At 41.4% G+C, this 26141-nt stretch overlaps 1 protein-coding gene across 5 annotated transcripts in view; it reads right to left on the reverse strand.

Annotated features, from left to right (window-relative positions):
* Positions 1 to 1958: 1958 nt before the first annotated feature.
* Positions 1959 to 26141, reverse strand: part of LOC129814314 (phosphatidylinositol 3-kinase regulatory subunit gamma-like) — a 51855-nt gene continuing 27672 nt past the window's right edge. For 4 of the 5 annotated variants that reach the window (XM_055867371.1, XM_055867372.1, XM_055867373.1 and 1 more), the window contains exons 3-16: positions 23655 to 23747; positions 21389 to 21466; positions 20866 to 20997; positions 20298 to 20505; positions 19434 to 19519; positions 18956 to 19055; positions 16312 to 16410; positions 15656 to 15836; positions 15237 to 15362; positions 14642 to 14784; positions 14257 to 14433; positions 13927 to 13998; positions 12700 to 12873; positions 1959 to 12315 (exon numbers count right to left, since the gene is read on the reverse strand). In XM_055867371.1, coding sequence (XP_055723346.1) covers positions 12114 to 12315; positions 12700 to 12873; positions 13927 to 13998; positions 14257 to 14433; positions 14642 to 14784; positions 15237 to 15362; positions 15656 to 15836; positions 16312 to 16410; positions 18956 to 19055; positions 19434 to 19519; positions 20298 to 20505; positions 20866 to 20997; positions 21389 to 21466; positions 23655 to 23747 — 1871 coding nt within the window. In that variant the 3' untranslated portion in view covers positions 1959 to 12113. The remainder of the gene's footprint in view (positions 12316 to 12699; positions 12874 to 13926; positions 13999 to 14256; positions 14434 to 14641; positions 14785 to 15236; positions 15363 to 15655; positions 15837 to 16311; positions 16411 to 18955; positions 19056 to 19433; positions 19520 to 20297; positions 20506 to 20865; positions 20998 to 21388; positions 21467 to 23654; positions 23748 to 26141) is intronic. The other variant, XM_055867375.1, reaches the window with a different exon arrangement.

Consider the following 26141-nt stretch of genomic DNA (forward strand, 5'->3'; position numbering starts at 1 on the left):
CCGGAAAAACAGACCCTATCGGGACCATTTGAAAAAGCTAGACAACACAGATATCTAGAGAGACTAGTAACATTGTACCACATCACGAGTTGGAATTGTCTTGAAAACGCTTACGTTGTCACGAGTTGTTATTCACCTGGAGATATGTTTGGAGCTTTGTTTCATCCGACTCTTATTACTGTTTATAGAGATTCATTACTGTATTGTAAAACGAGCATAACTTAATAACTGTTTATAATGTATTATAATAATATCATATCATGACTAAATATTTATACCATACTTTTTATAGCCTACTTCTTATACCTAACATTCTGAGCCAGTTGAAAAGCTGATACATAGACAAAACATTTTATAAACCTTATAATACATTAAAGGCTCTTACATGTACATTATTATTACAAGTTAAGCATTATACCTGCAAGCTTTACCCAGATACATATACAGTTGAAAGTTTACATACACCTTAGCCAAATACATTTAAACTCAGTTTTTCACAATTCCTGACATTTAATCCTAGAAAAATTCCCTGTTTTAGGATCACCACTTTAAGAATGTGAAATGTCAGAATAATAGTAGAGAATCATTTATTTCAGTTTGAATTTCTTTCATCACATTCCCAGTGGGTCAGAAGTTTACATACACTCAATTAGTATTTGGTCGCATTGCCTTTAAATTGTTTAACTTCGGTCAAACGTTTCGGGTAGCCTTCCACAAGCTTCTCACAATAAGTTGGGTGAATTTTGGCCCATTCCTCCTGACAGAGCTGGTGTAACTGAGTCAGGTTTGTAGGCCTCCTTGCTCGCACACACTTTTTCAGTTATGCCCACAAATGTTCTATAGGATTGAGGTCAGGGCTTTGTGATGGCCACTCCAATAGTTTGACTTTGTTGTCCTTTAGCTATTTTGCCACAACTTTGGAAGTATGTTTGGGGTCATTGTCCATTTGGAAGACTGATTTGTGACCAAACGTTAACTTCCTGACTGATGTCTTGAGATGCAAGCTATTCAACCGATCACTGCCCGCACCTGTTCGCCCGTCCAGCATCACTACTCTGGACGGCTCTGACTTAGAATACGTGGACAACTACAAATACCTAGGTGTCTGGTTAGACTGTAAACTCTCCTTCCAGACTCACATTAAGAATCTCCAATCCAAAATTAAATCTAGAATCGGCTTCCTATATCGCAACAAAGCATCCTTCACTCATGCTGCCAAACATACCCTCGTAAAACTGACCATCCTACCGATCCTCGACTTCGGTGATGTCATCTATAAAATAGCCTCCAACACTCTACTCAACAAACTGGATGCAGTCTATCACAGTGCCATCCATTTTGTCACCAAAGCCCCATACACTACCCACCATTGCGACCTGTACGCTCTCGTTGGTTGGCCCTCGCTTCATACTCGTCGCCAAACCCACTGGCTACAGGTTATCTACAAGTCTCTGCTCGGTAAAGCCCCGCCTTATCTCAGCTCACTGGTCACCATAGCAGCACCCACTCGTAGCACGCACTCCAGCAGGAATATCTCACTGGTCACCCCCAAAGCCAATTCCTCCTTTGGTCGTCTTTCCTTCCAGTTCTCTGCTGCCAATGACTGGAACGAACTGCAAAAATCTCTGAAGCTGGAAACACTTATTTCCCTCACTAGCTTTAGGCACCAGCTGTCAGAGCAGCTCACAGATTACTACACCTGTACATAGCTAGCCTATCTATAATTTAGCCCAAACAACTACCTCTTCCCCTACTGTATTTATTTATTTTCCTCCTTTGCACCCCATTATTTCTATTTCTACTTTGCACATTCTTCCACTTCAAATCTACCATTACGGTGTTTTACTTGCTATTTACTTCGCCACCATGGCCTTTTTTTTGCCTTTACCCCCCTTATCTCACCTCATTTGCTCACATTGTATATAGACTTATTTTTATACTGTATTATTGACTGTATGTTTTGTTTATTTCATGTGTAACTCTGTGTTGTTGTATGTGTCGAACTGCTAGGCTTTATCTTGGCCAGGTCGCAGTTGCAAATGAGAAATTGTTCTCAACTAGCCTACCTGGTTAAATAAAGGTGAAAAAAAAAAATGTTGCTTCAATATATCCACATGATGCCATCTATTTTGTGAAGTGCACCAGTCCCTCCTGCAGCAAAGCACCCTCACAACATGATGCTGCCACCCCCGTGCTTCACGGTTGGGACGGTGTTCTTCGGCTTGCAAGCATCACCCTTTTACCTCCAAACATAATGATGGTCATTATGGCCAAAAAATTAAATTTTTGTTTCATCAGACCAGAGGACATTTATCCAAAAAGTACGATCTTTGTCCCCATGTGAAGTTGCAAAGCCGTAGTCTGGATTTTTTAATGGCGGTTTTGGAGCAGTGGCTTCTTCCTTGCTGAGCGGCCTTTCAGGTTATGTCGATATAGTACTCGTTTTACTTTGGATATAGATAGATTTCCTCCAGCATCTTCACAAGTCCTTTGCTGTTGTTCTGGGATTGATTTGCACTTTTCGCACCAAAGTATGTTAATCTCTAGGAGACAGAACACGTCGTCTCCTTCCTTAGCGGTATGATGGCTGCATGGTCCCATGGTGTTTATACTTGCGTACTATTGTTTGTACAGATGAACAAGGTTCCTTCAGGCGTTTGGAAATTGCTCCCAAGGCTGAACCAGACTTGTGGAGGTCTAGTTATTTTTCTGATTTCTTTTGATTTTCCCATGATGTCAAGCAAACAGGCACTGAGTTTGAAGGTAGGCCTTGAAATACATCCACAGGTACACCTCCAATTGACTCAAATTATGTCAATTAGCCTATCAGAAGCTTCTAAAGCCATGAGATCATTTTCTGTAATTTTCCAAGCTGTTTAAAAGGCACAGTCAACTTCGTGTATGTAAACTTCTGACCCACTGGAATTGTGATACAGTGAATTATAAGTGAAATAATCTGTCTGTAAACAATTGTTGGAAAAATTACTTGTGTCATGCACAAAGTAGATGTGCTAACCCACTTGGCAAAACTATAGTTTGTTCACAAGAAATTTGTGGAGTGGTTGAAAAACTAGTTTTAATGACTCCAACTTAAGTGTATGTAAACTTCCAACTTCAACTGTATATTGTTCTAGATATTCACATCAATGCATGCTTTACATTGCTACATCACTGTAACAGGTTGATGTGGAAAGTGAGCTGTAACAGGGTTTTGATCCATCGATCCTGCGATGCAGAGGCAAGAGCACTCCTCCTCTGGGCCTGTCGGATCCATGGATTAAACCAGTTACAACTCACTCTTTCCAAATCGTCCTGTTACATTGCTGCGGTCTTCTATCGCTTTAAGCGCCTACACACTTCTTTGGTCTATTATTGACTGTGTGGAGCACTGACGTCTTGCAATGTACTAAGTGTCCTTTAGGAAGCAAGTTTCTCACATTGATTAGAAGTAGTTTTTCAGGCAGAATGAGGAAATATGAGGTTTATGTCAACATGTTCGTAGTAGTGTTGGGTTGCACAATCAGTCTATCAGTGGCAGTATTAAATTGTAACTTCCAACCAATCAGGCCACTGGTGAGTCAGTGTGGTCTTCACTCAAAGATCTTGGAAGTTCCCCCTTTATTATTAGAAACCCTGCTACTGTTCCTCATACCACCTGACTGTTCTTACTCAAGAGTCATGGCCTCATGGGCAATGCACACCACAGCAAAAGACAGACTCATTTATTGTTAAAGATTAACCTAGTGTCATGGGATCCTTTAGGGCTGTCTCATAATCTTCAGTGCAGACAAACAGGACAGGAGGATGACTTTATGATGATCCTGTGACAGTTGACAGTTTATGACTGGACTACTTTTCTGTAGTCGGTTGTCCTCTAAGGATCGATTGTTGCCTCGGTCTGTCTCTGCTCTCTTGCAAACTCCTTATGGAATTGTCTACTTAAAACCCCAGGAAATGCATGTTTCAACCCTTAATGTGTGTGTAGACCCACACATGTTGAAATTCATCCAGAAAATGGCACCCTCCTGTGGTTTAAATTCAATACCAACTGAGTCACACGTCGGCAAGTCTACCATAGCCTTCAACTGACAGGAATTCAAGAAGGAATTGACCCAAACTATCCTCAGAGCAGGAAAGGCTCCCACTCTCTGAATTTTTCCCATTTATTCATGGTGCAGGTTTGACTGAAACTTACTGACAAAATACACAAGACCTTTTCTTTCTTTTTCTTACATATTTTATAGATTTTTAAAAATCATTTCATCAACCTAAGGAAATAACAGTACAGAAGTAAGAGTACCTGTTTGAGACAAACAACTCCAAAGCAAGCTGTACACAGAAAACAAAAGAAATAAAATGTTGCATCTAAATTAAGACAGATTGGGGAAAGAGAGAATAATCATTTTACGTACATAAGGATTGTGCACATCACAACCAGTAGACTCCCACTGGTTCACTGACAGTGCTCCCTCCCTCTGAGTTCAATTGCACTTTGGTGTAGAGTAGCTTTATCAGACTGTCCTGTTAATTTCCAGTCACCGTTTTGAAAAAGGGAAAAACTTCACACCACATCTCAGAACAATAAGAATCATATCATACTGTACTTTGTTTTCTCCAAAGAAAGGTTTGTCAAAATGTACTGTGCCTGACCTGCATTCGAATGACAGTCACATGATCACATACACAGCCACTTAGGTTGAAATCTACATAGAAGGCAGTGTTGGCCAGATTGTTTAAAATTTTATCAGTTATGGATTACAGTTACATGAAAAATTATCAGTAATCAGATTACATTACTCATTTTGAGTAATCAGATTACTTAACGTTTTTTTAAAGTTATTTTTTAACACCCAGATGTATATGTTTTTTTAAAGTGCACCTAGTTGGTAGAGCATGGTGCTTGTAACGCCAGGGAAGTCGGTTCAATTCCCGGGACCACCCATACATGAAATCTATGCACGTATGACTAAGTCTCTTCGGATGAAAGCGTCTGCTAAATAGCATACATTATTAATTTAGCAACATGACTATTTCCAAATTGGGGACTATAATTCACAAGTTCTATATTCTAATGTATTAGAGCATAGTCACAAGGCTCCATACTAAATGTTTTTAGTTGGGGCACCCACCCATGATTTGGTCGCACAAAAAATGTTATTGCAGGGTCACGCAATAGAGAGAATGTGTTGCCTAATTAACTTATAGTCATTCAAAATGCTTAATTAAAAAGGTGGTGTATTAGTACGATTCAAGAAATACATTTGATTAATCTAACATGTCCAAGCAGGAATGCATTATTCCAGATATTTAGATGTGCAATCTAAACCAGTCATTGTCATGAATTTTGAGTTTGTAAACTAATAACAATTGCCTAATTGTCAGTCACAATAGGGTTCCTGAATCTTCCAAAATGTTTTTTCAAGAGATTACATTTGTCTACATAATTTTGTTCACTTCAGGCTAAATCATTTGGGGCTCATTCAACACCTGATGAAGTGGTTAGCTAGTTGCTAAATCTACATTCTAATTATACCTGTGTAATTGATTTTTAAATCAGTAAATTAATAAATAATAATAATAATGATGAGTAGGCCTATGCAATCACCTTGGAATTGAATGGCCGACGTGAGTGCCCTTTGTTCAATATTAAGAGTTGATCAATAAAAGTAAACCTACAGAAAGCTGTGATCCTCTTCTCTTCTAAAGTAACAACAGTGGTTGCTTTCAAGACTGTGTTTTTTGTTTATTGGCCAGAGAGCTAATCAGAGAGCATTTCTCTCTCCCGCTAGGAGCACACAAAGCCAAAGGAGAGAGCTAGAGTGAAAGTGCACTGCTATAGAGCAGCAAGCAGGAACACTGTTGAGTCCAGACGACTGTCTGATTGACCAGAAGGCTAGGTGTAAATCTTTTGGAAGCCTTACCTAGTCACTAAACCCGTTTGAATACAAAAGAAGCCACCCACCCTTGATGGGCGATAAGCAGAACAATAGCATATTTGAGTGCATGGGAGAAGTCTTGAGGGTGTGCTAAATGACAGCAAAACTGACAAAAGTTTTATCCTTTTTTTCTCTTGATATTAGATGAAGTAATCCCAAATGTAAATCAGATGTTTTAATAATGTAACTGTAATCCGATTACATTATTATAATTTCAAAAAATGTAATCCGGGCTGATTACAGTTAGGCCTACTTCATATATTTGTAATTGAATTGCGTAATGCCCGTTACATGTAATCCGTTACTACCCAACCCTGATTGAAGGGTTACAGAGATTAGATAAACTTTTAGAAGTAAATGAAAGCATATTTTTAAATGGAGTTTACAAATAGGACTGAACAAATAAAAAACGTTTTGAATGACAGAGAGCAAGTCACGGAACGTCTTTATCTTAGAGTGTAGTGAGACGAGAATGACTTAGTGCAAAATCGAAATACATGCCTCTTCACTTTCACACATTTCCAAATTAATTTAATAGTTGACTCAACCCAAGACTGTAGACATACATTTTTCACCAAGTAGTGTGCACCTCCCTCGCTTTCAAACTTGAAAAGCCTGAAAACTAAAACCTCCCAAATCATCTAGGGTGCAATCTACGGCCAAATCCTAACTGAGATCTGCAAGCGCAAATCAAAATTTCCCAGTGACATCAAAAACCGCGAAGTTAAGCCTTTATCTAAAGTTAAGATTCAGTCGTGAATACACAAGGCTCAGTCTAAGATGAAGTAGTCGGCAGTACAGAAGGTAAAGGAACAGAAATCAAGGATTTTGAGCCACTCAGGGAAGAGGGCCCATTGCAGACCATTCAAAAAATGATTTAGTCGATTCTGTTCTAAGCAGAAGACAGTAACAATTCTTTTTTTCCCTTTCTTTTCTTCTTTTTTTTTTTTAGAGGGAGCACTGTTCGACAAGTACAAAAATAATCAAAACAAATGAACAAGCAGTCATAACATTTTCAAGTTTAAAATGACAAAGGAAAAAAAGAAATCAAATCAATCTATCGGAGTCCCTTTTAGGGACAGACAGATTGACTCTCAAACGCATACTTGCTATTTGGTTAATTGGATATCGTAAACATTTGTACTTTTCTGTATGAAGGAAAATATTCAAGCTAGCTTATTTTATAGATTCTGTAAGGTTATCATTAACAAGGATAAACAAAAACACTTGGACAGACAAATCAATTTGCTAAAAAAAATAAATGTCTAATTAAAAACAAACCCTAGGCACCATAAAGGAACAATTTCCAATGACATCATTGTTCCATCTACAAAGGTTGGTTATTCACTGAAGGAGTGTTTCTGAACTGTTGAAATTTGTTCCTTAACTTGTTGGCAACGTGTTTGGCCGGTATGAAGTATCATGTGTTGTCTAGTGCATTTGGGGGACTTTTATCCGATTATTAAATGCCCCTCTCTTCGAATCATACATTATTTTCATACCTCAAACACTCCCCTGTTATCACTTTCAAACTGCCTCCTCTCGCAATATAAAAAAAACACAACCAGAATCTCCAAGCTGAGAATATATTTTCATGTAATTTTTCCACCATGATTTAAAATAAATGAAAATAAAAAAAGTGCTTTCCCCATCCCTATGGACAAAGCATATCTGTATAGGAATCTATTTTCTGCTCAGATAATACATTTTATAATCTCAAAATATACAGGCTGTAGTCTAGACACCAGTTAGTCCCAGTATTGGTCAACTCTGTTGTCACCGTCCTTGGTAGGGTAGCAACAACGGAGCTTTGCTGAAAGACACTTGTGTCAAGACTATTGATAATCTCTACTCATATTTGACAGAGACACTTATGTGTGAGTAGGTGAATGGGGCCAAGGTTTGCCAATTAGTATGTCATCATGGACAACTAGATTCAGCGCTGCATTTTAAAACGTAGATGAGCCTGTCCCCTCTTCCTCAATCATTGCGGGTCAATTAAAACCAATAATACCACGATCAAAAAGGAAGGAACGCTTGCTGGTGATAATGATAAAGCTTAGCTTATGACTTACACATCAGGGCGTTAACACGAAAACTAGAAATGACTTGGCCCACTGATGCAAAGCTGCTGTGGCACTTGTCAATAGACTCGTTTTACATCTAAACTCATTTAATCAGCGTCTGTTTCGGATCCATTTCCAGCATAATTAAAATCAGAATATATAACCCAAAACAATACGTCAAGATATATTTCAATATATTTCTTTCAAATATGCTTCAAACCTAAATATTCAAACGTAATAAAATGTGAATTACTTGTATTCGGTAACTGATATGGTAGAAGTATGACACCACTATTTACAGGTGTTTTGTACCAAAGATAAGCAATAGTAATGGCCTGGATAATTCACCTGAACATTTTGGAGAGTGCTATGACACGGTTTCACGATAACTGGGTAAAGGACAACTCAAAGCTAACCCTGCTCCAAGTCATCTCATGGGCACGACCGCCAAAACACTATCACTGCACATGTGTTATCATTAATGTTAATGCAAGTGACGTTAATGTGACGCGATGACATCCATACCGTTGGAGCGTAGAGGACCGACCAAATATGCCGATTGCATATTAGCTAGCTTCCCTTTCATTTGGTATGAAATGAGTCACCCATTTTCGAATGGGAAATGGGTGGGCCTGGCACAATCAAAACCAAACACAGATTTATAACACAGTTAAACCATTAAAATCATGAAAAACAGCAATAAATGGACATTTGTCCTACTTGCCCCAATACCGGCTTACAATTTCAGAGTTCGTGAAGCCTCCACCAAATGTATCGAGTAAGGGGAAGACTGAATGTTTTTTCCCCCACACTCTGTTTCACAAAGAAAGTCCGATTAAAACATCCCTGACATGACACTTAATAAAACAAACAATACTATCATGGCCTACTGAGCTTCACTAATGCGGTTTAGAATTAACTAATTTTGGAGACTCAATTAAAGAAAAACTCCACCCAAAAACGATCTTTTGGTATTTGTTTTAGTCCCTGTTGAAGTTTTATATATAAAAACGTTTAAAAAACCTTACGTCCATTGTTGATATAGTCCTACATTTTTTTGCATGTCAGCAATCCAGTTCTCGAGATGGATGACTTTCGAAATACAGAAATACAACCGGTATGATAAATTTTGCATCATAAGCAAAATGCATCATACCGGCTGTATTTCTGTATTTCGAAAGTCATCCATCTCGAGAACTGGATTGCTGACATGCACAAAAAAATGTAGGACTATATCAACAATGGACGAATGAAACAAATACCAAAAGATAATTTTTGGTGAAATTTTCTTTAAAGGAAAAAGTGCATTTGCAAAATGTTGGTCCGATGGACTGAGTAAATACATGAGTCAGTAGATGGGTAAACAGAATATGAATTCACAGGGAATTGACGTGAAAACACCGTGAGAAGTACTGCATGCATTCACTTAAGAGCTTATTGAATGAGATTCGGGTTATTAAACAAAAAACGCTACGTATTGGGCTACGACTGTGTATTCACATTTCTATCCACTCTAGGTGTGATTCAATAAACTATACAACAAACCCCAAAGGAAACTGCCTCGCTCACTGAAGAGCACTAAGCTATAGCCCGTCACAAAAAAATACAATTGTAACCTTATTAAAAATGATGTAACAAAAGAGAAGCATAACTAAACTAACACAATCTCCACAACTCGGACACTACAGGAAAGACTACAACTACGCGCATTTGCCAGTTCTCTTCAGGGTTTTGACATTAGATCACTGGCAAATGCTTTTTTAACGAAGCATACTGTATGCGGTAGCACGGTCTATAGGAGAGAAGCTCCTCCGACAACGACAAGAGAAGAGCTAAGGCACTTCTTAACTTTGTGAATCACTCTTTTATAGGCATCTCACTACTGTCACTTCCGAGTTTAATTCTAGGCTATTCTTCTGGCCAAGAACTGTGCAAAATACTACTATACAGTACCAAGCTATTTTTCCTTTAGATAATTATTTTTCTTCTACTAATATTTGTACCAAAAATACATTTTGAACACAAAATGCTCTCGCCAATATGCAACGCTCCACAAAATGTTATTTTTTTTCAACTTCCAATTAAAATGTCCCAATTACACAAACCAAATTACTCCAATATCCTCCAACTAGTTAACCAATCCAATAGCATGACTATTCAGTTGCAGTATCCACGTATCGTACTTAATCTGTACAACCAACATGAGAAAAATACATCTGCTCTGAGCAAATTATCATGTTTAAAACTACCCAAAAGGAGCGCCATTCTACAAAAAAATAGCAAAACTCCTTTTCTCTGGGAAGTTTCCTCTTTCTCAAGAAATCTGAAAGCGCCACCACATTTAAAATCCTCAATATCCTCTGTTTCATTACATCAGGCTTCTTTTAGTAATGAATCAACGTTTGAAATTTGGCTGAAGTGTCTTCACGCGAACAAAGTCTGTGCTACGCAAAAGCATAGAAGAGTCGGCAAGAAGAAGTCCTTTAAGCCGCAAAATAAAAGTACTGCTCACTACCCGCGGAGGGATTCACCTCGACAGTGTGTCTGTAAATCTATATGTATTCTTATTCACTTACTATTGTTTGTGCATTATACAGGTCTAGTACACAAGACGTATGCACTTAAAACAGCACAAGTACTAGAGCAAGTTGTCTAGGTACTAAACAAAAGAAGGACTTTCATGCATATGGTACTTATGGAAAATCCCCCGGACCTCCGTGGTCATGCTTACTGTCAAAAAGGATCCAATCTTTTTTTTGCTACATGAAAAGACATCCTTCATTTGGGCTCACGTTTAGCTGGATACCGTGCGTCCTCCAGCAGTTTCCCCTGCAGGGGGGGACACAGTTGAAAAGAAAACCATTCAATAGTTTCTGTTTGACAGTCACACCGCCTGTTACTGTCGGTAGATATATGGATCATATAAACGACAAGAATCATTTTTTTTTTCATTTTGTACAACAAAGTTCTACAGCTCTATGAATCAAGCTCGTGTCAAATAAAAACAACAGTCAAGCTCAAAAGAGGAAGTACCGTGAGTAGTAGTGACGCTGCGACATAAAAGCAAGCGCTTGTGAAAAGAACACTGCATAGGCTTCCTAGAGACTAAGCCATTCAGTACTGAGAGTTAAGATCTGATAGGTCGATGATCTATGAGTATATTAGCATAGAAATGAGAACATCTCAAGAATACTAACAGTAATACCTTAGTCCATCATGGCTATAGGCTACAGTATAAAGGAAAGCACTTGAAGAGAACATTTGAAATAAGAAACGAGCTTGCAGGGATTTCTCCACTACCCATGATTAAACGGAAAGGGAAACCTGAATCCCTTTAGAAACGGCATTCATCTATTCATATATATATATATATATATATTTGATCTATTGTGAATATCTATCTATCTATCTTTTCACAATACAACAAATATACTATGTCTATTTTTATAAAGAATGTTTATCTTACAACAAACTGGAGACCAGTAAATTAAACTTTTTAAAATATATTTTTCTAAAGCTTTCTGTCATGCCCCCCTCTCCCTACCCCAGCATCCCACCCTATATAGTTCCCCTCTTTCCCAACACAGGCGTGTAGTCAATCAAGGCTCTTTCTATGGTACTTAAGCAATCTTTTTATAGAAAGTAACTGGTGCGTCCAGCCACTTCACCCCGCCTTTCCAGGACCATGTATCTGAAAGCTGGATTGTCCCCCCCCCATCTCTTAGATCTCGTTGTTGTGAAGCGCAGTGTGGTGAGCAGCCAGGTTAGCCAAGTCCTTACTGGGGATGACAGCTCAGGCCTTTGCCTAGAAGGGTAAGTGAGTGCCAAGACAAAAAAAGAAAAGAAGCTGAGCTCCATCCAGTATCTTTAACCTCCAGTTCCCCGACTCTCTCCCCTCTACTCTCGCTCCTTCTTGCTCTTCTAACTATGGTCTGAAAGCTTCCATCATAACTGTGTGCTTATGTTGTTTTCAGTCTACAAACAGGGTTTTCGTCTAAATGTTTACTGCGGCTGGTACTGTGGTACGTAATGAGTGTGCTTCTTTTTTGTTGTTGTTGCCATGCTTTGGAAGTGCTGGTCACCGTTGTGGGTCGTCGTGTCACACTGCCCTTCATCTAGGGTGCTGCTGCTGGGTCTGGGTGAGCACTGGGTAGGCCAGGGTTACATTCAGCTGGTCGTTGTGTTGGACCAGGGACTCTTGCTTGTAGTGGAGCACCAGGTCCTTCAGGGAGCCGTACAGGTTGTAAGGCTCGGCAAAGCCGTAGCCTTTATCCGTCTTGTAGATGACGCAGTGTTTGGCGTCGCCGTCCACACTGGAGGAGACAGCGCAAAGTCATTTAATGTTTTACAGAAACAAACTAAAAGTACAAATGTTTTCACTAATAAACATTTCATTTGTAATTAAACACTAAAAACGACATTTTAAGTGAGACGTTAGGGCTGGATCTGAAGCCCCAACCCTGCCAAGGTTTTCCAGCACACAGCTTTGACCTCCCCAGGAGCTATATTGGTCTCCCCCCTTTGGTATCCTCTTTATTAAATGGCACAGTGTACAATGGTCATTTGGGGGAAGGCCAACAACAGGTGGGAAGTAAAACCGCATACATTTTCTTTGCCCGTTTTAAAATAGTTCAACCCATCATAGAATAATCTTAGCCCTTTTGACTGACATGTAACACACTGAAATAAACACTCACACCACGGAGCAGGCGTAGGAGCCCTTCTGCGTCTGGCTCTCTCGGATTAGGAAGGTGCCGTCACACTTGTCCCTAAGCAGCTCCTCTGCCTGGGTGCGCTTGATGTCGCCCACGTACCATGTGCACTCGTCGTGGTGGGGTGAGCCCTCATCCTCCTCCACCAGCGAGTATGAGCTGTAGGAGGGAGACAGGGTGTTAATGACTCATCGTCTCACTGGATGTTTTACAAAATCCTTTATAAAGGTGTTAGGATTACTTTTGGGTAGCTGGTGCAGAGTTTAAAGGCATTGCAGCTTTTACGTAAAGGCAACCTGGTTATTCTCAGTGGGCAGAATTGGTTGCAAGGACATAATTGTCATTTTGTAAATGTCTTTTTACAACAAGAATATGGACACACATGCTTTGTTTAATGACAGTGGCAGGTCAGTGGTAAAAATAGAAAAGAGTAGAGGGTCTAGAGAGCTTCCCTGCAGTACACCACACTGTTTTAATATATTTTTTATTCATTGAATATTCGAAACATACAATATACTTGCAGTGAAACCGCTCAATAACTACATCATACCAGTCATCCAACAGATTCCCATTCAGAGCGACACACCGTAGCATCCAGGGTAAATGACCTGATCAAGGGCATGTTGACCGATCTACCAACAGGCCAAAAAACATGAACCCGAATCCTCAGGGACAGTTCCCCAATAGCTGTCCCTCAACCATTCGAGACCCCTCCCACAGTCCCCCCCCCCCCCCCCCAGTACACGTTTGACATAACAGAAGCTTCCATTAAAGAAAACCCTCCGAGTTCTCTCGAATGGACAGCGAACCTGGTTTCAAAAAACAGCTAAAGAACTACCTCACGGCACAACGCCTTCTCCCCTATTTGACCTTGATAGTTTGTGTATGTATGCATGTATTGATTTTCTAGGCTACGTGTGCCTTTTTAAAAATGTATGTAGTTCTGTCCTTGTCTATTACTGTTCTGTATTATGTCATGTTTCATGTTTTGTGTGGACCCCAGGAAGAGTAGCTGCTGCTTTCGCAACAGCTAACGACGATCCTAATAAAATACGTCAATATGACGTCCATACAAAATACAAGAACAATATCACGTCAATACAGAATACAAGGCAACATTTTCAAATTCACGTTTTACAGACGCACCCAACGGGTATAGCTTTATAACATGCAATCTAAACACTTGCCAAATGTTGCAGCTTTGTCACTTACTCTTCTGCCTCGTTCTTTATGCCCAGCCACTCATTGATACTCTTCTGCCTCGTCCCCTTCTGTGTCAACCATCTGCAAGACCAAAGAAACAGAATTGAAGTCCACTTCAATTCAGTCAACAAATACTAATATAATATATATGTATAAACTGCATATTTAAATAAAATAACTTGTTGAACATAGCTATAGCCATCAGTCTTGCGTGTTTTCATGATCACCAGCATTAGCTATCCTGCTACAGAGCTTTTGATGATGTCGGGATGACTGCACATCAATCGAACATGTTTCATGGTAAACAAAAAATGTCTCTATAGTATTGTATTTTCTTACACCAGGTACTGGTCCCGGATCTTCCTTAGCTGAATGAGGTCCGGCTTCAGGCTGTTCATCCTCTTGTCAATCTCTCGGTTGTCAGTGGCCTGCTGCTTCAGATCTTGCTCCAGCTTTCTCTTGCTGTCATGGATCTCCGTCACCCTAGACTTCAGACGCTCTGAGTTGCTCTGGATCCTGAAGTGAGTGGGGGAAGGGGGGTGGGGGTGCATAACAAATCACCTCTGGGGTTCATTGGTAGTGGTCTGGTTTGACTGTTCTTTACAAGACATTGACTGATGATTTAAATTGTCTTAAAATACAGCCTACGTACATACAGAGGTACTAGTTTGACACAAGTTGTGGTTTAAATACCCATGTCACTATGGACAGGCAAAACCCTTACTTCTGGATCTCCTTGTCGTTGCCTTCGCGTAGGAACTTCTCGATGGACTCTTTGCTGTAGCGCTCCTGGGTCTCACACTGCTCCTCGAAGATCTTGATGGTCTCGCCGAAGGCCTCGATAGCCGTTCGCTTCATCTGGAGCTCCTGACAGAGACACACAGGGGAACACAAGTCAGCATGGGGCATGATGGACCAATGCAATCCTCCTATTTGTTTCCTCTCCTTTTGCGACCACTTACAGTCATGCGTGCGTACATTTTACGTATGGGTGGCCCCAGTGGGAATCGAACCCACATCCCTTGGCATTACAAGCGCCATGCTCTACCAACTAAACCACACAGGACTTTGAAATACTTTGAAATGGAGTCTTATCTTCTTCGCTTTTCCACTCATGGCAATGGCAGTTAGGAGAGATGTGAATTTCCACCATTTTCTTTTCACCTGTCCTCTCAGATCATTGGTTATAGAGCAAGGATAAAAGAAGGATACAAGAAAAATATCTAATTTCAGAGTATTGGGACAGAGCCTGAGACAGAGGTGTGTTCCAGAAGTATGGACCCAGTACGCCCTTTACAGTACAGGAAGCAGTATAGTACCTGTGAGGTGCGTGTGTACTCCTCGTAGAGCACGTCGTACTCCCGGCTCTTCTCCTGGTACTGCTCATGGTACACCTTCAGCTGCTCGCCCACCGCCTCAATGCTGTCCTCTTTCACCAGCTGCTCCTGAGGAAAGCAACGTTATACAATCGTCAGTGACAATATTCACAAAGAAGCCAATCAAGCGGGAAGACAATGATGCTGCAATACAAATTGAGCAGGAACTGAATCAAACGTTCCATGAAAATGTAATTCTAACTTGCACTCTGACCGGCAATGTCTTGGAATTTGAGGAGTGGAGAGAAAAAACTACAGAAGATTAGGAAGATTAGAAAGGCCAGCAATAGGACAAAGTTTCATTTCGATGCACAGTAAAGTTGTCTGTTGTTGTCAATGTACATGTAGTGTAAAGTAGGTACCTGTTGGTATTTGGAGACGGGGTAGAGGAGCCGGGTGTCCAGCTTAGCGTTGTACTGGGCCAGGGAATCGTGGCGGTAGTGGTTGATGAGCTCCACCACCGTGGCGAAGGTGAGCGGCTCGGAGAAGCCATAGCGACCGCCCCGGTGGCAGATCTTTATCAGCTTGTTGTTGCCTCCTTTCCTGTGGTGGAGAAACGGTGAGAAATACATTTGAAATCTCTGTGAAAGTTTTTTTAAATTTTACCTTTACTTAACTAGGCAAGTCAGTTAAGAACAAATTCTTATTTTCAATGACGGCCTAGGAACAGTGGGTTAACTGCCTTGTTCAGGTGCAGAACAACAGATTTGATGTCAGCTCGGGGATTTGAACTTGCAACCTTTTGGTTACTAGTTCAACACTCTAACCACTAGGCTACCCTGCCGCCCCAAGTGACGTTGCTTGAATCTACAGATTCATTCTGTAGATCCTTTTAACCATTTGCTCTTTTTCCAAACCTGAACCCAAGAATCGCAATAGCAAACTTACATTCCACATTCTAAAAGGAGATCAAAAATCACTAATTTACAGAAGTTTAGTAAATGTGTAATGTTGACCGTCCTCCGCTCTTTACATAAGACATATACTGTATTACTTGATACAAGGAGTAGCCTCTCACCTGAGGGTCAGTGTGTACTCTCCTTCCAGTTTGCTGGAGGCGTCGCGGACCATGAACGTCCCGTCAAGGGTGTCTCTCATCTTCTCGTTCACCTCCTCCCTGGAAACACAATGGCACAGTTGAAGGGGATTGTGAATTCATGAAAGCGCCACATCCTTCACAATATAATCTCCCTTGGGCAGATTCTGCGCGTAGACCAAAGAATCTTCCGGGACTAAATGGAATGCGTGAGATAACGAGCAGCAGAAGCTCAGATTTTGGGGTTTTCGTCACTGGCTATTTGGACGTATTAGGATTTGGCGAAGGAGGTGCTTAAACTGCTTCGACTCTGGCTGAGAGTTTCCTTTTGAGAGTGTGGAAACTTTTGCCGGAACTCTCAATTTCTAACATGAATGAACAAAGCAGTTAATCATGCAGCTGACCAAATTACGCAAGATTTTACTTTAACACACAATACAATTTAATGGCTAGCACATGATGACAATAGGCTGTTTCATGAGAGCTGATTATCGTATACCATAATCTACAAATAGTTTTTACTATAATCCAGTTTTAATCCACACAAAAATGTGGTTACTGGATAAATAAATACTATAGGCCAGGGATCATCAACTACATTCAGCCGCGGGACGATTTTTTCTTGAGCGGATGGTCAGGGCTCCGGAACATAATTCCACATAATAGATTGCAAATTGACCGCAAGAAACCCAAATAGATATAATATTTGATTAAAACATAACCACTTCAAACCTTGCTTACATTTGTATATGATCACATACAGCGCCTTCAGAAAGTATTCAGACCCCTTGACTTTTTTCACATTTTGTTACGTTACAGCCTAATTTTAAAATGTATAAAATAGAAATCCTCAGCAATATATACACAATACCCCATAATGACAAAGCAAAAACAGGTTAATAGAAATTTTTACAAATTTATAAAAAAATGTAAAACATTAATACATAAGCATTCAGACCCTTTGCTATGAGACTAAAAATTGAGCTCAGGTGCATCCTGTATCTTTTGATCATCCTTGAGATGTTTCTACAACTTGATTGGAGTCCACCTGTGGTAAATTCAATTGATTGGACATGATTTGGAAAGGCACACACCTGTTTATATAAGGTCCCACAGTTGAAAGTGCATGTCAGAGCAAAAACCAAGCCATGAGATAAAAGGAATTGTCCGTAGAGCTCCAAGATAGGATTGTGTCGTGGCACAGATCTGGGGAAAGTGTACCAAACCATTTCTGCAGCATCGAAGGTCCCCAAGAACACAGTGGCCTCCATCATTCTTAAATGGAAGAAGTTTGGAACCACCAAGACTCTTCCTGGAGCTGGCTGGCCAAACTGAGCAATCGGGGGAGAAGGGCCTTGGTCAGGGAGGTGACCAAGAACCCGATGGTCACTCTGACAAAGCTCTAGAGTTCCTCTGTGGAGATGGAAGAAACTTGCAGAAGGACAACCATTTCTGCAACACTCCACCAATCAGGCCTTTATGGTAGAGTGGCCAGACGGAAGCCACTCCTCAGTAAAAGACAAATGACAGCCAGCTTGCAGTTTGCCAAAAGGCACCTAAAAACTCTCAGACAATGAGAAACAAGATTCTCTAGTCTAATGAAACCAAGATTGAACTCTTTGGCCTGAATGACAAGGGTCACATCTGGAGGAAACCTGGCACCATCCCTACTGTGAAGCATGGTGGTGGCAGAATCATGCTGTGGGGATGTTTTTCAGCAGCAGGGACTGGATGACTAGTCAGGATCAAGGCAAAGATGAACGGCGCAAAGTACAGAGAGATCCTTGATGACAATCTGCTCCAGAGCACTCAGGACCTCAGACTGGGGCGAAGGTTCACCTTCCAACAGGACAACGACCCTAAGCACACACCCAAGACAATGCAGGAGTGGCTTCGGGATAAGTCTCTGAATGTCCTTGAGTGGCCCAGCTAGAGCCCGGACTTAAACCTGATCGAACATCTCTGGAGACATGAAAATAGCTGTGCAGCAACGCTCCCCATCCAACCTGACAGAGCTTGAGAGGATCTGAGGAGAAGAAATGGGAGAAACTCCCCAAATACAGGTGTGTCAAGCTTGTAGCGTCATACCCAAGAAGACTTGAGGCTGTAATCGCTGCCCAAGATGCTTCAACAAAGTACTGAGTAAAGGGTCTGAATACTTATGTTAATGTAATAGTTCAGTTTTAATATGAAATACATTTGGAAACAGGATGCACCTGAGCTCATTTTCGGGTCTCATAGCATATGGTCTGAATACTCATGTAACTAAGGTATTTCTGTTTTATTTTCAATACTTTTGCAAGCATTTCTAAAAACCTGTTTTTGCTTTGTCCTTATGAGGTATTGTGTGTAGATTGATGAGGGAAAAAAAACTATTTTAGAAGGCTGTAATCAACAAAATGTGGAAAAAGTCAAGGGGTCTGAATAATTTCCGAAGTCAATCTCTTATTAAAATCACTTGGAGCTGATTTGCTGGTGTTTTAACAGTTTCTTTTATGTCTAACGATAAAAAAAAAAAGTTTTTTTTTTCACTTAGAAAACTTGGGGGCCAAAACTATTTTGTTGATGTAGTAAATTATTTAATTGAGGATTTAGAAATGTTATTGATACACGAGTGGCTCTTTACCTGGAGATTTCCCCCCAGTACCACTCGGAATCACTCAGTATGTGAGTCTCAGTCATGGCTGGAGTCGTGGTTTTGGCCTTCATTGGCTTGACTGGTAGAGCTACAAAACACACGGATACAACCGAAAACCCCATTAGATTAGAATGTTTTGGACAAGCAAACATCACAAGAGATTTTCAATAGAAAAGGTCTCATTTACACATGTAGATCCTGACACACAAGCCAAATCATCTTTAGTTGGGGATGTTTCGTGTGTGCTTATTGGTCCAATTTGTAAGTCGCTCTGGATAAGAGCGTCTGCTAAATGACTTAAATGTAAATGTCTGTACAAATCAGCACTAAGTTATGCACAGTAAATAGTACAATCCATTATTCTGTGCAAACCATTCTAAAAAAACATTATTTCCATCCAGTCCAGGTTCCAAATAATTTTATATTGAGCCCTCCAATTTAAAGCACTGTATCTACCCATCCATACCAGGGGGCGGGACTTCCTGGCCCATGGCCCTCTCCATCAGCAGCCTCTCCAGCGCTAGTGCAGGGAACTCCTCCCCCACCTCCAACCTGTCAATCAACAACAGCAGGGAGTAAGACACATAGTCATAAGATGTTCAGTCAGCGGCAGGTCATTCAAACACATGGTGCTGAGCAGGCAGGGGAAAAGTACTCAGCTGCAGTCTGTAATAACAGCTTTTAGCGTTAGGGATTTCCTCTCGAGTCACACGAGGGAGAGAGCACTAACAATCACATGTTCTTCCACTAATCCAGTGCCATTGGAGCCCTCACTTGTCCATCTCAAGAGGATATCACTAGCTATGTGGTTGTATATTTCCTAGCTGTGTGGTAACTACGCAATCTGACACAAAATGGCTGCTGTACATCACAAGGGTGAGGTTTGAGGTTAGTTACTCCAATACAATGTAAAGCAATTTGAGAACTATTGAAAAGCAACGGTTTATACAGTATGAATGCAATCCATTAAGATGTTTGCGCACTGTTCACACAATACTCCCATTCCTGACACCAAACGCTGATTGAACATGCCGAATTGGACAAAATATTACCAAACAAAATGGCAACCAACACAGACGACCGGCGTACACTGACCCAACTCTGTTGTTTGTTGGCATATGTCTGGGTGGTGTGAATGCGGCGTTAGAACATTGTAAAAACAACAACCAACAAAGACTGACTTCTTGTTTTTATAAGAAACATTAATGTGTTGGAAATTCCAAATTGCTGTAATCGCTGCCAAAAGGTCATTCTACAAAGTATTGACGCAGGGGCGTGAATACTTAACTAATTTTTCCTTAGATGTTAGATCATGTATTTTCCTACTCACCCAGTGGCAGAGCTGGGCCGGATCAGCAGCGGCCCAAAGACCAGGCCCAGGGTGTGAGGGTCCAGGCCGTTGAGCTGGGAGCCCTGGCCCACCTTGCCCAGGTGTGTGAGCAGGTACTGCAGAGTGAGGCGATGGTGCAGGGGCACACTAGTGGCCCTCTCCAGGACCAGGCTCAGCTCCCTGCCTCCGCTGCTGCTTGCCGCCACGTCTGTGATAGGAGGCAGACCACGTTACCACAGCCCCTTACTCACTCACACAAGCAAGTGTGAACACACAAAAAGGAACTCGCTCTCAGCATACATACACACAAAGTCTCTGACATCCCCAGGGCCCAGGGTAGCTGTACAAGTTTCATTTTTGGGATGCCTGTGACTAGCTCATCGCCAGCACTCCACACCTGGCTTATTCTCACAGGCAGGAGGGGGGCACGCGATTGACACGCCACACAATCAGCTTCATGCAATTCTGTGACTTTCTATAGCCTAGGTCTGTATCGTCTGGGATGGGGATAGGTTGGTGGGAGGGGGCGGTTGCGCACAAGCAGGGGTCAGTGAAATGTGGCATGTACCCGCGGCGCCGTGCTGCAGCGCAGCCTGCAGGTCTGGGTAAACACCGGGGGGGATGACGGGGGACGGCAGCTCCCTCAGGTAGCGGACCACACAGTCCGACAAGGCGCCCACGTCACTACCTGACTCCACCTCTGGAGAGAGAGAGAGAGAGAGAGAGAGAGAGTCAGTGGGTCCGGCCAGCTGCATTTCATTCAGCCAGATTTGCCACACGGAAAAAGCATTGGGAGCATTTTGAATGCATTACGTGCATGATATACCTACATTTATATGCTAATAGTGTAGCAAGTCTTATCATGCACTATGGGTTTGAGAAAAGGTATACATGTATTATTTATAGAGGTTGTACAAAGTAAGTGTTACCGCAAATTGGATATAAAATGACCTTCTACTACAGTTTAAGTCTAATAAGATAACTCACCCCCCACGAATTTAACACTCATTCAAAACATTTAATTTCGAGTATTACTATACTAATAATTCTAACAGAACAAATACAGCTGGAGCGTAACGGGAGTAACTCACCACCACTCCAGCTCTGTGTTGGGCTCTCCGAGTTGGAGGACGCCACAGGTGTCCTGTACAGTGTCTTGCAGTCCAGACCTGCAGACGAATCGAGACAATAGCTCACCAGCCTTCTAAAAACAAGCCCCTCTATAGTATGCATGACTGCCTGACTTGGCATGACAAACACAGACAGATGGTAACTTTAAATGTAAAGACCCTAGGGATTAGAGCCTGGCATTTGAACTTTGACTGTTGGAGCGTGTGATTTATCTATATGCCAACAGTACCTAATTATGAACAACAATACCTAATGTATCACAACCATTACAGATAGTGAATCCTAATTGCTAAATTGACTCATATTCAGTCTATAAAAAAATATTGCCATTTAAGATTAATTTATTGAAACTAATATCAACTGGTTATATTATATTGTGGAAAACAATCTTCAAAAGGGTAGTAACCTCAGCAGTGTGGCGCTTGCTTGTAGAATCTTTTTGCCGGGCAATGGCATAGCCTTGTTTTGATAATGTAGCTCCTATTTACAGAGCCTTATTACAATCAAGACACCTATTTTATAGTAAAAAAAAACATTATGTATAAAAAAAATAAAAAATAAAACAGTAAAGTGGGATTCGCATCTCGTGTCTGGAACAGCTATTCTCAAAGAGTGCTCATTCGAAACGTGGCTATATTTGGCAGTTGAAATACATTTTTCAGGGTTACAAAACAAAATCGGTCTTTTCGATATACAGACGTTCGATTTAGTTTATTATGCCTCTGCCTTGGAATGTTTCTACATTTAACAATGCATGGGGATGAATTATGTCCAGGATTTTGATGAAAATACGCTCCGTCTTTATCAAACTAATGTTGTTGCCTATTTTCAGTGTGGAACCAGTCTATGTTTACGGGGTAATAGCCGAGTCGAACCAATTCAAAATGTCACTAGCAGCCCGCAAAGTACGGTCATCACTAACGTTAGTTACCACAGCTACAAAATCATAAACCCTCGCCTGTTTCTACAATTTCTTAAAGTCTGATTTTAAACCTAACCGTCAACCCTAACCTTAACCACACCAGTGACCTTATGCCTAGCCCCTACCTTCAATTTAGACCAAAAAGAAAATGTTAGTTTTCATGAATTTTTACGATATAGCCAATTTTGACTTTGTGGCTGGGGTAACCAGTGTCAAAAGCAAAATAGCCTAAACGGAAAATGACAATTACTCCAAAACTGCAAGTCATTGTTGGAACACATATTTCCATACTTCAGTCAACCAGTCCATTTAGAATTGGTTTAAAAACTGGCGTTATTTGGCAAGGAATATAGCTTGTCTATCCTATCAGTTAGATACGTTTTTATAGGTATTTATTTCTGTAGGCGCACTCAGCACGCGTGTGTAGAGGGAGCGGTCAGAACGCTATTGAGTGAGACACGAAAGGGAATTTAAGGAGCCCGCAAATGCACAAGCACAAGCACAAATGGAACACCAGTCAAAGCAAATTAACGTTGTCATAAAGACAACATTTCGACCAAATCGTTTTACAGTATTAGATTTTTGTATATATATATTTTTTACATCTCTGGTAAAAATGGAGTTTTGACGTCAGTTCGAGGACTTGATTACTCATGCCCATCTCTACTAGGGATGTGATTATGAATACACTCCGGGGAGCTATGATGCAGGATAGAGGAAGAGACCGATCTGTGCAACCTGTGTGGAAGAAAATGTTAGAGGAAGTATTTCAGTCTGCATACCACAAGGCACCCTTTTCCTTATATAGTGCACTACTTTTGTCCAGAGCCCAATGTAGGGCTGAATGTGTTCTCAAAAGAGTGGAATTGCTGAATGTGCGATGTAAATGAAAATGTGTCATTTACACTATGGGCCGAACCGTGAAATTGACACGTCTGTCTAAAATATATATATTTCACACAATGTTGTGGAATTGGTTAGAGTGGGAGGAAGTGTGTGTGTTGAATGTGTAAAAAAGAGAAACTGTGAATGAAGACCTCGTGCATAATGCAGTGTGAATGTGGCCCCCTGTCCTGCATCACTGCATGGCACTATCAGCGCACAGGTGAGAAATCTATCAGCGACAAATAAACAACAGTGTAACGGTGCAGTGCAGTCTGTGGAGGTATTAGACAGTATTCCATTACGCCAAAACTTATGAGTAATTTATTGCATTCCCATAGTATCTCTCCTCTGAATGGCCACTACTATTTATGTTTACTGTGTATGCATGTTTATGGTGCTGTGTGTAGCGTTGTGTGTACCTTTCTTCTCAATGGCCTCCACTAGGTTCACCAGGGTATGGGGAGCAGTTTCTGGCGGTGTGAACTGCTCGGTCAAATCCAGAAGAGAAACAGCTGAAACAACACAAATGATGGTTACATTTTCTGACAAGACCTTAAAACTGGACTCCAGGAGGCCTCCATTGACATAGGAGCACGACCAGACTATTTCTTGTCCTTTACAATGTATGTGCTTTTCATTTCATATTTGCTCAAGAAAGACCACATAGCCCATAAACAGCAGTTGGAGGCAGCCAACAAGACTATTGTCTTATACATTACTTTTACATTGTTGAAAATACAAATACTCAGAGAAGCAATTTGCCATTGAGACAAAGGGGAAGAAAGACAACAAAACCAGAGCTGTCGACTTTTCACCCTCACCACAACCACCCCATACAGTAAACCAAATATGTTTTCAGTCACAGCGGGAGAAAGAGAGGGAGAGAGCGATACAGGGAAAGGAGAGAGGGAGGGATAGAGGGGGATAGAGGGAAAGGAGAGAGGGAGGGATAGAGGGGGATAGAGGGAAAGGAGATGGGGATAAATAAAGACCTCTCCTTTCCCTCTATCCTTGACTTGCCTAGTTTAAGGTTAAATGCATTTTTTGCAAATATATAAAAATAAAGGGAAAGGAGAGAGGGAGGGAAGAGAGAAAGAGAGGGAAGGGCAACAGAGAGAGGCAAAAGAGAGAGGGAAAAAAAGAGAGATCCCATTTCCCTTTTTATTTTCCCTCTCCTTTTTCCATCCCTCCAGTCATTTCTCTGCGTTTGTTTCGCCTTGGCCCTTTGCCTGAGTGGAGCACAATAAAGGATTGAATCAAAAATCCTGAACAAGCAAAAGCTCTGTGGCCGGCTGCCAGGGCCTCCTTTTCGGGCCCACCGCTCGCGAGGCCAGAGCTTGGCAGCCTCCTGCTCCTGCTCCTGGCAGTGCACGGCTAAACCGCACTGATTATTAATTTGGGAAGTTAAGACAAAAAAAAAACACTGTGTCAGCACATTCCACCCCTCTCGCTCGCTCTATCCATTGCACATTAAACATGGAAACTTTGCCTGCTTTTCGGGGGACGAGCGAGCGGTGAGCGTTAGCCTGCGCTAGCACGCAGCAGCGCACATTTTCGGTGGGTTGATTTTCGAATGTCAGTTCTCCCTCCCTCACCTCTCGATAACGGGCAAGCACATGCAGTAAGTACACGAAAGCTCTTCCTCTACTCGCTCTAACATATGCACTTTTTTTTTTAACTCCTCAAAAAGGTTGAGACACACACGCACACATCCACAAGTCATGTGAAAGCGAGAGAGGGAAGAGGGAAAGAGAAAGGAGGCATGTATATACTTCCAAGATGTGAGGGAGGGAGAACCGACATTCAGAAATCAACCCACCCAAAACATTTAATTAAAAAAGGGCAATCCGGAACGTTTCAATATGCCGTTGAAGGGAGCCCCCCCACCCACAGAAAGGGACATTTTCCCACTGACATTACCTGCTGATTGATTGTAATTATCCCACAATTAAAAATATTATTTTAAAAAATATAAATAAATATAAAACACAACATGTAAAGTGTTGGTCCCATGTTTAACTAGCTGAAATTAAGATCTAAGAAATGATCCATGTGCAAAAAAAGCTTTTTTCTCTCAAATTCAGTGCACAAATTTGTTTACACGTGTGAGCATTTCTCCTTTGCCAAGATAATCCATCCCTTGAGAGGTGCAGCATATCAAGAAGCTGATTAAACAGCATGAACATTACACAGGTGCACCGTGCTAGGGAAAATAAAAAGGCCACTCACTCTAAAATGTACAGTTTTGTCACACAACACCACAGATGTCTCAAGTTGAGGGAGCGCGCAATTGGCATATTGACTGCAGGAATGTCCACCAGAGCTGTTGCCAGAGAATGTAATGTTCATTTCTCTACCATAAGCGGCCTCATCGGCGTGCTCGTCATCCTCACCAGGGTCTTGACCTGACTGCAGTTCGGCGTCGTCACCGACTTCAGTGACTTCGATGGCCACTGGCATGCTGGAGAAGTGTGCTCTTCATGGATGAATCCCGATTTCAACTGTACCAGGCAGATAACGTGTATGGTGGCATGTGGGCGAGTGGTTTGCTGATGTAACAGAGTGCCCCATGGGGGCGGTGGTGTTATGATATGGGAAGGCATAAGCTACGAACAATGAACAAAATTGCATTTTATCAATGGCAATTTGAATGCACAGAGATACCGTGACGAGATACTGAGGCCCATTGTCGTGCCATTCCTCCGCCGCCATCACTTTGTGTTTCAGCATGATAATGCCCCATGTCGCAAGGACCTGTACACAATTCCTGTCCCAGGTCTTCTATGGCCTGCATACTCACCAGACATGTCACCCATTGAGCATGTTTAGGATGCTCTGGATCAACACGTATGACAGTGTGTTCCAGTTCCCGCCAATATCCAGCACTTTTGCGAAGCCATTGAAGA

The sequence above is a fragment of the Salvelinus fontinalis genome, chromosome 17, assembly GCF_029448725.1.
Source record: "Salvelinus fontinalis isolate EN_2023a chromosome 17, ASM2944872v1, whole genome shotgun sequence".
Taxonomy (NCBI): domain Eukaryota; kingdom Metazoa; phylum Chordata; class Actinopteri; order Salmoniformes; family Salmonidae; genus Salvelinus; species Salvelinus fontinalis.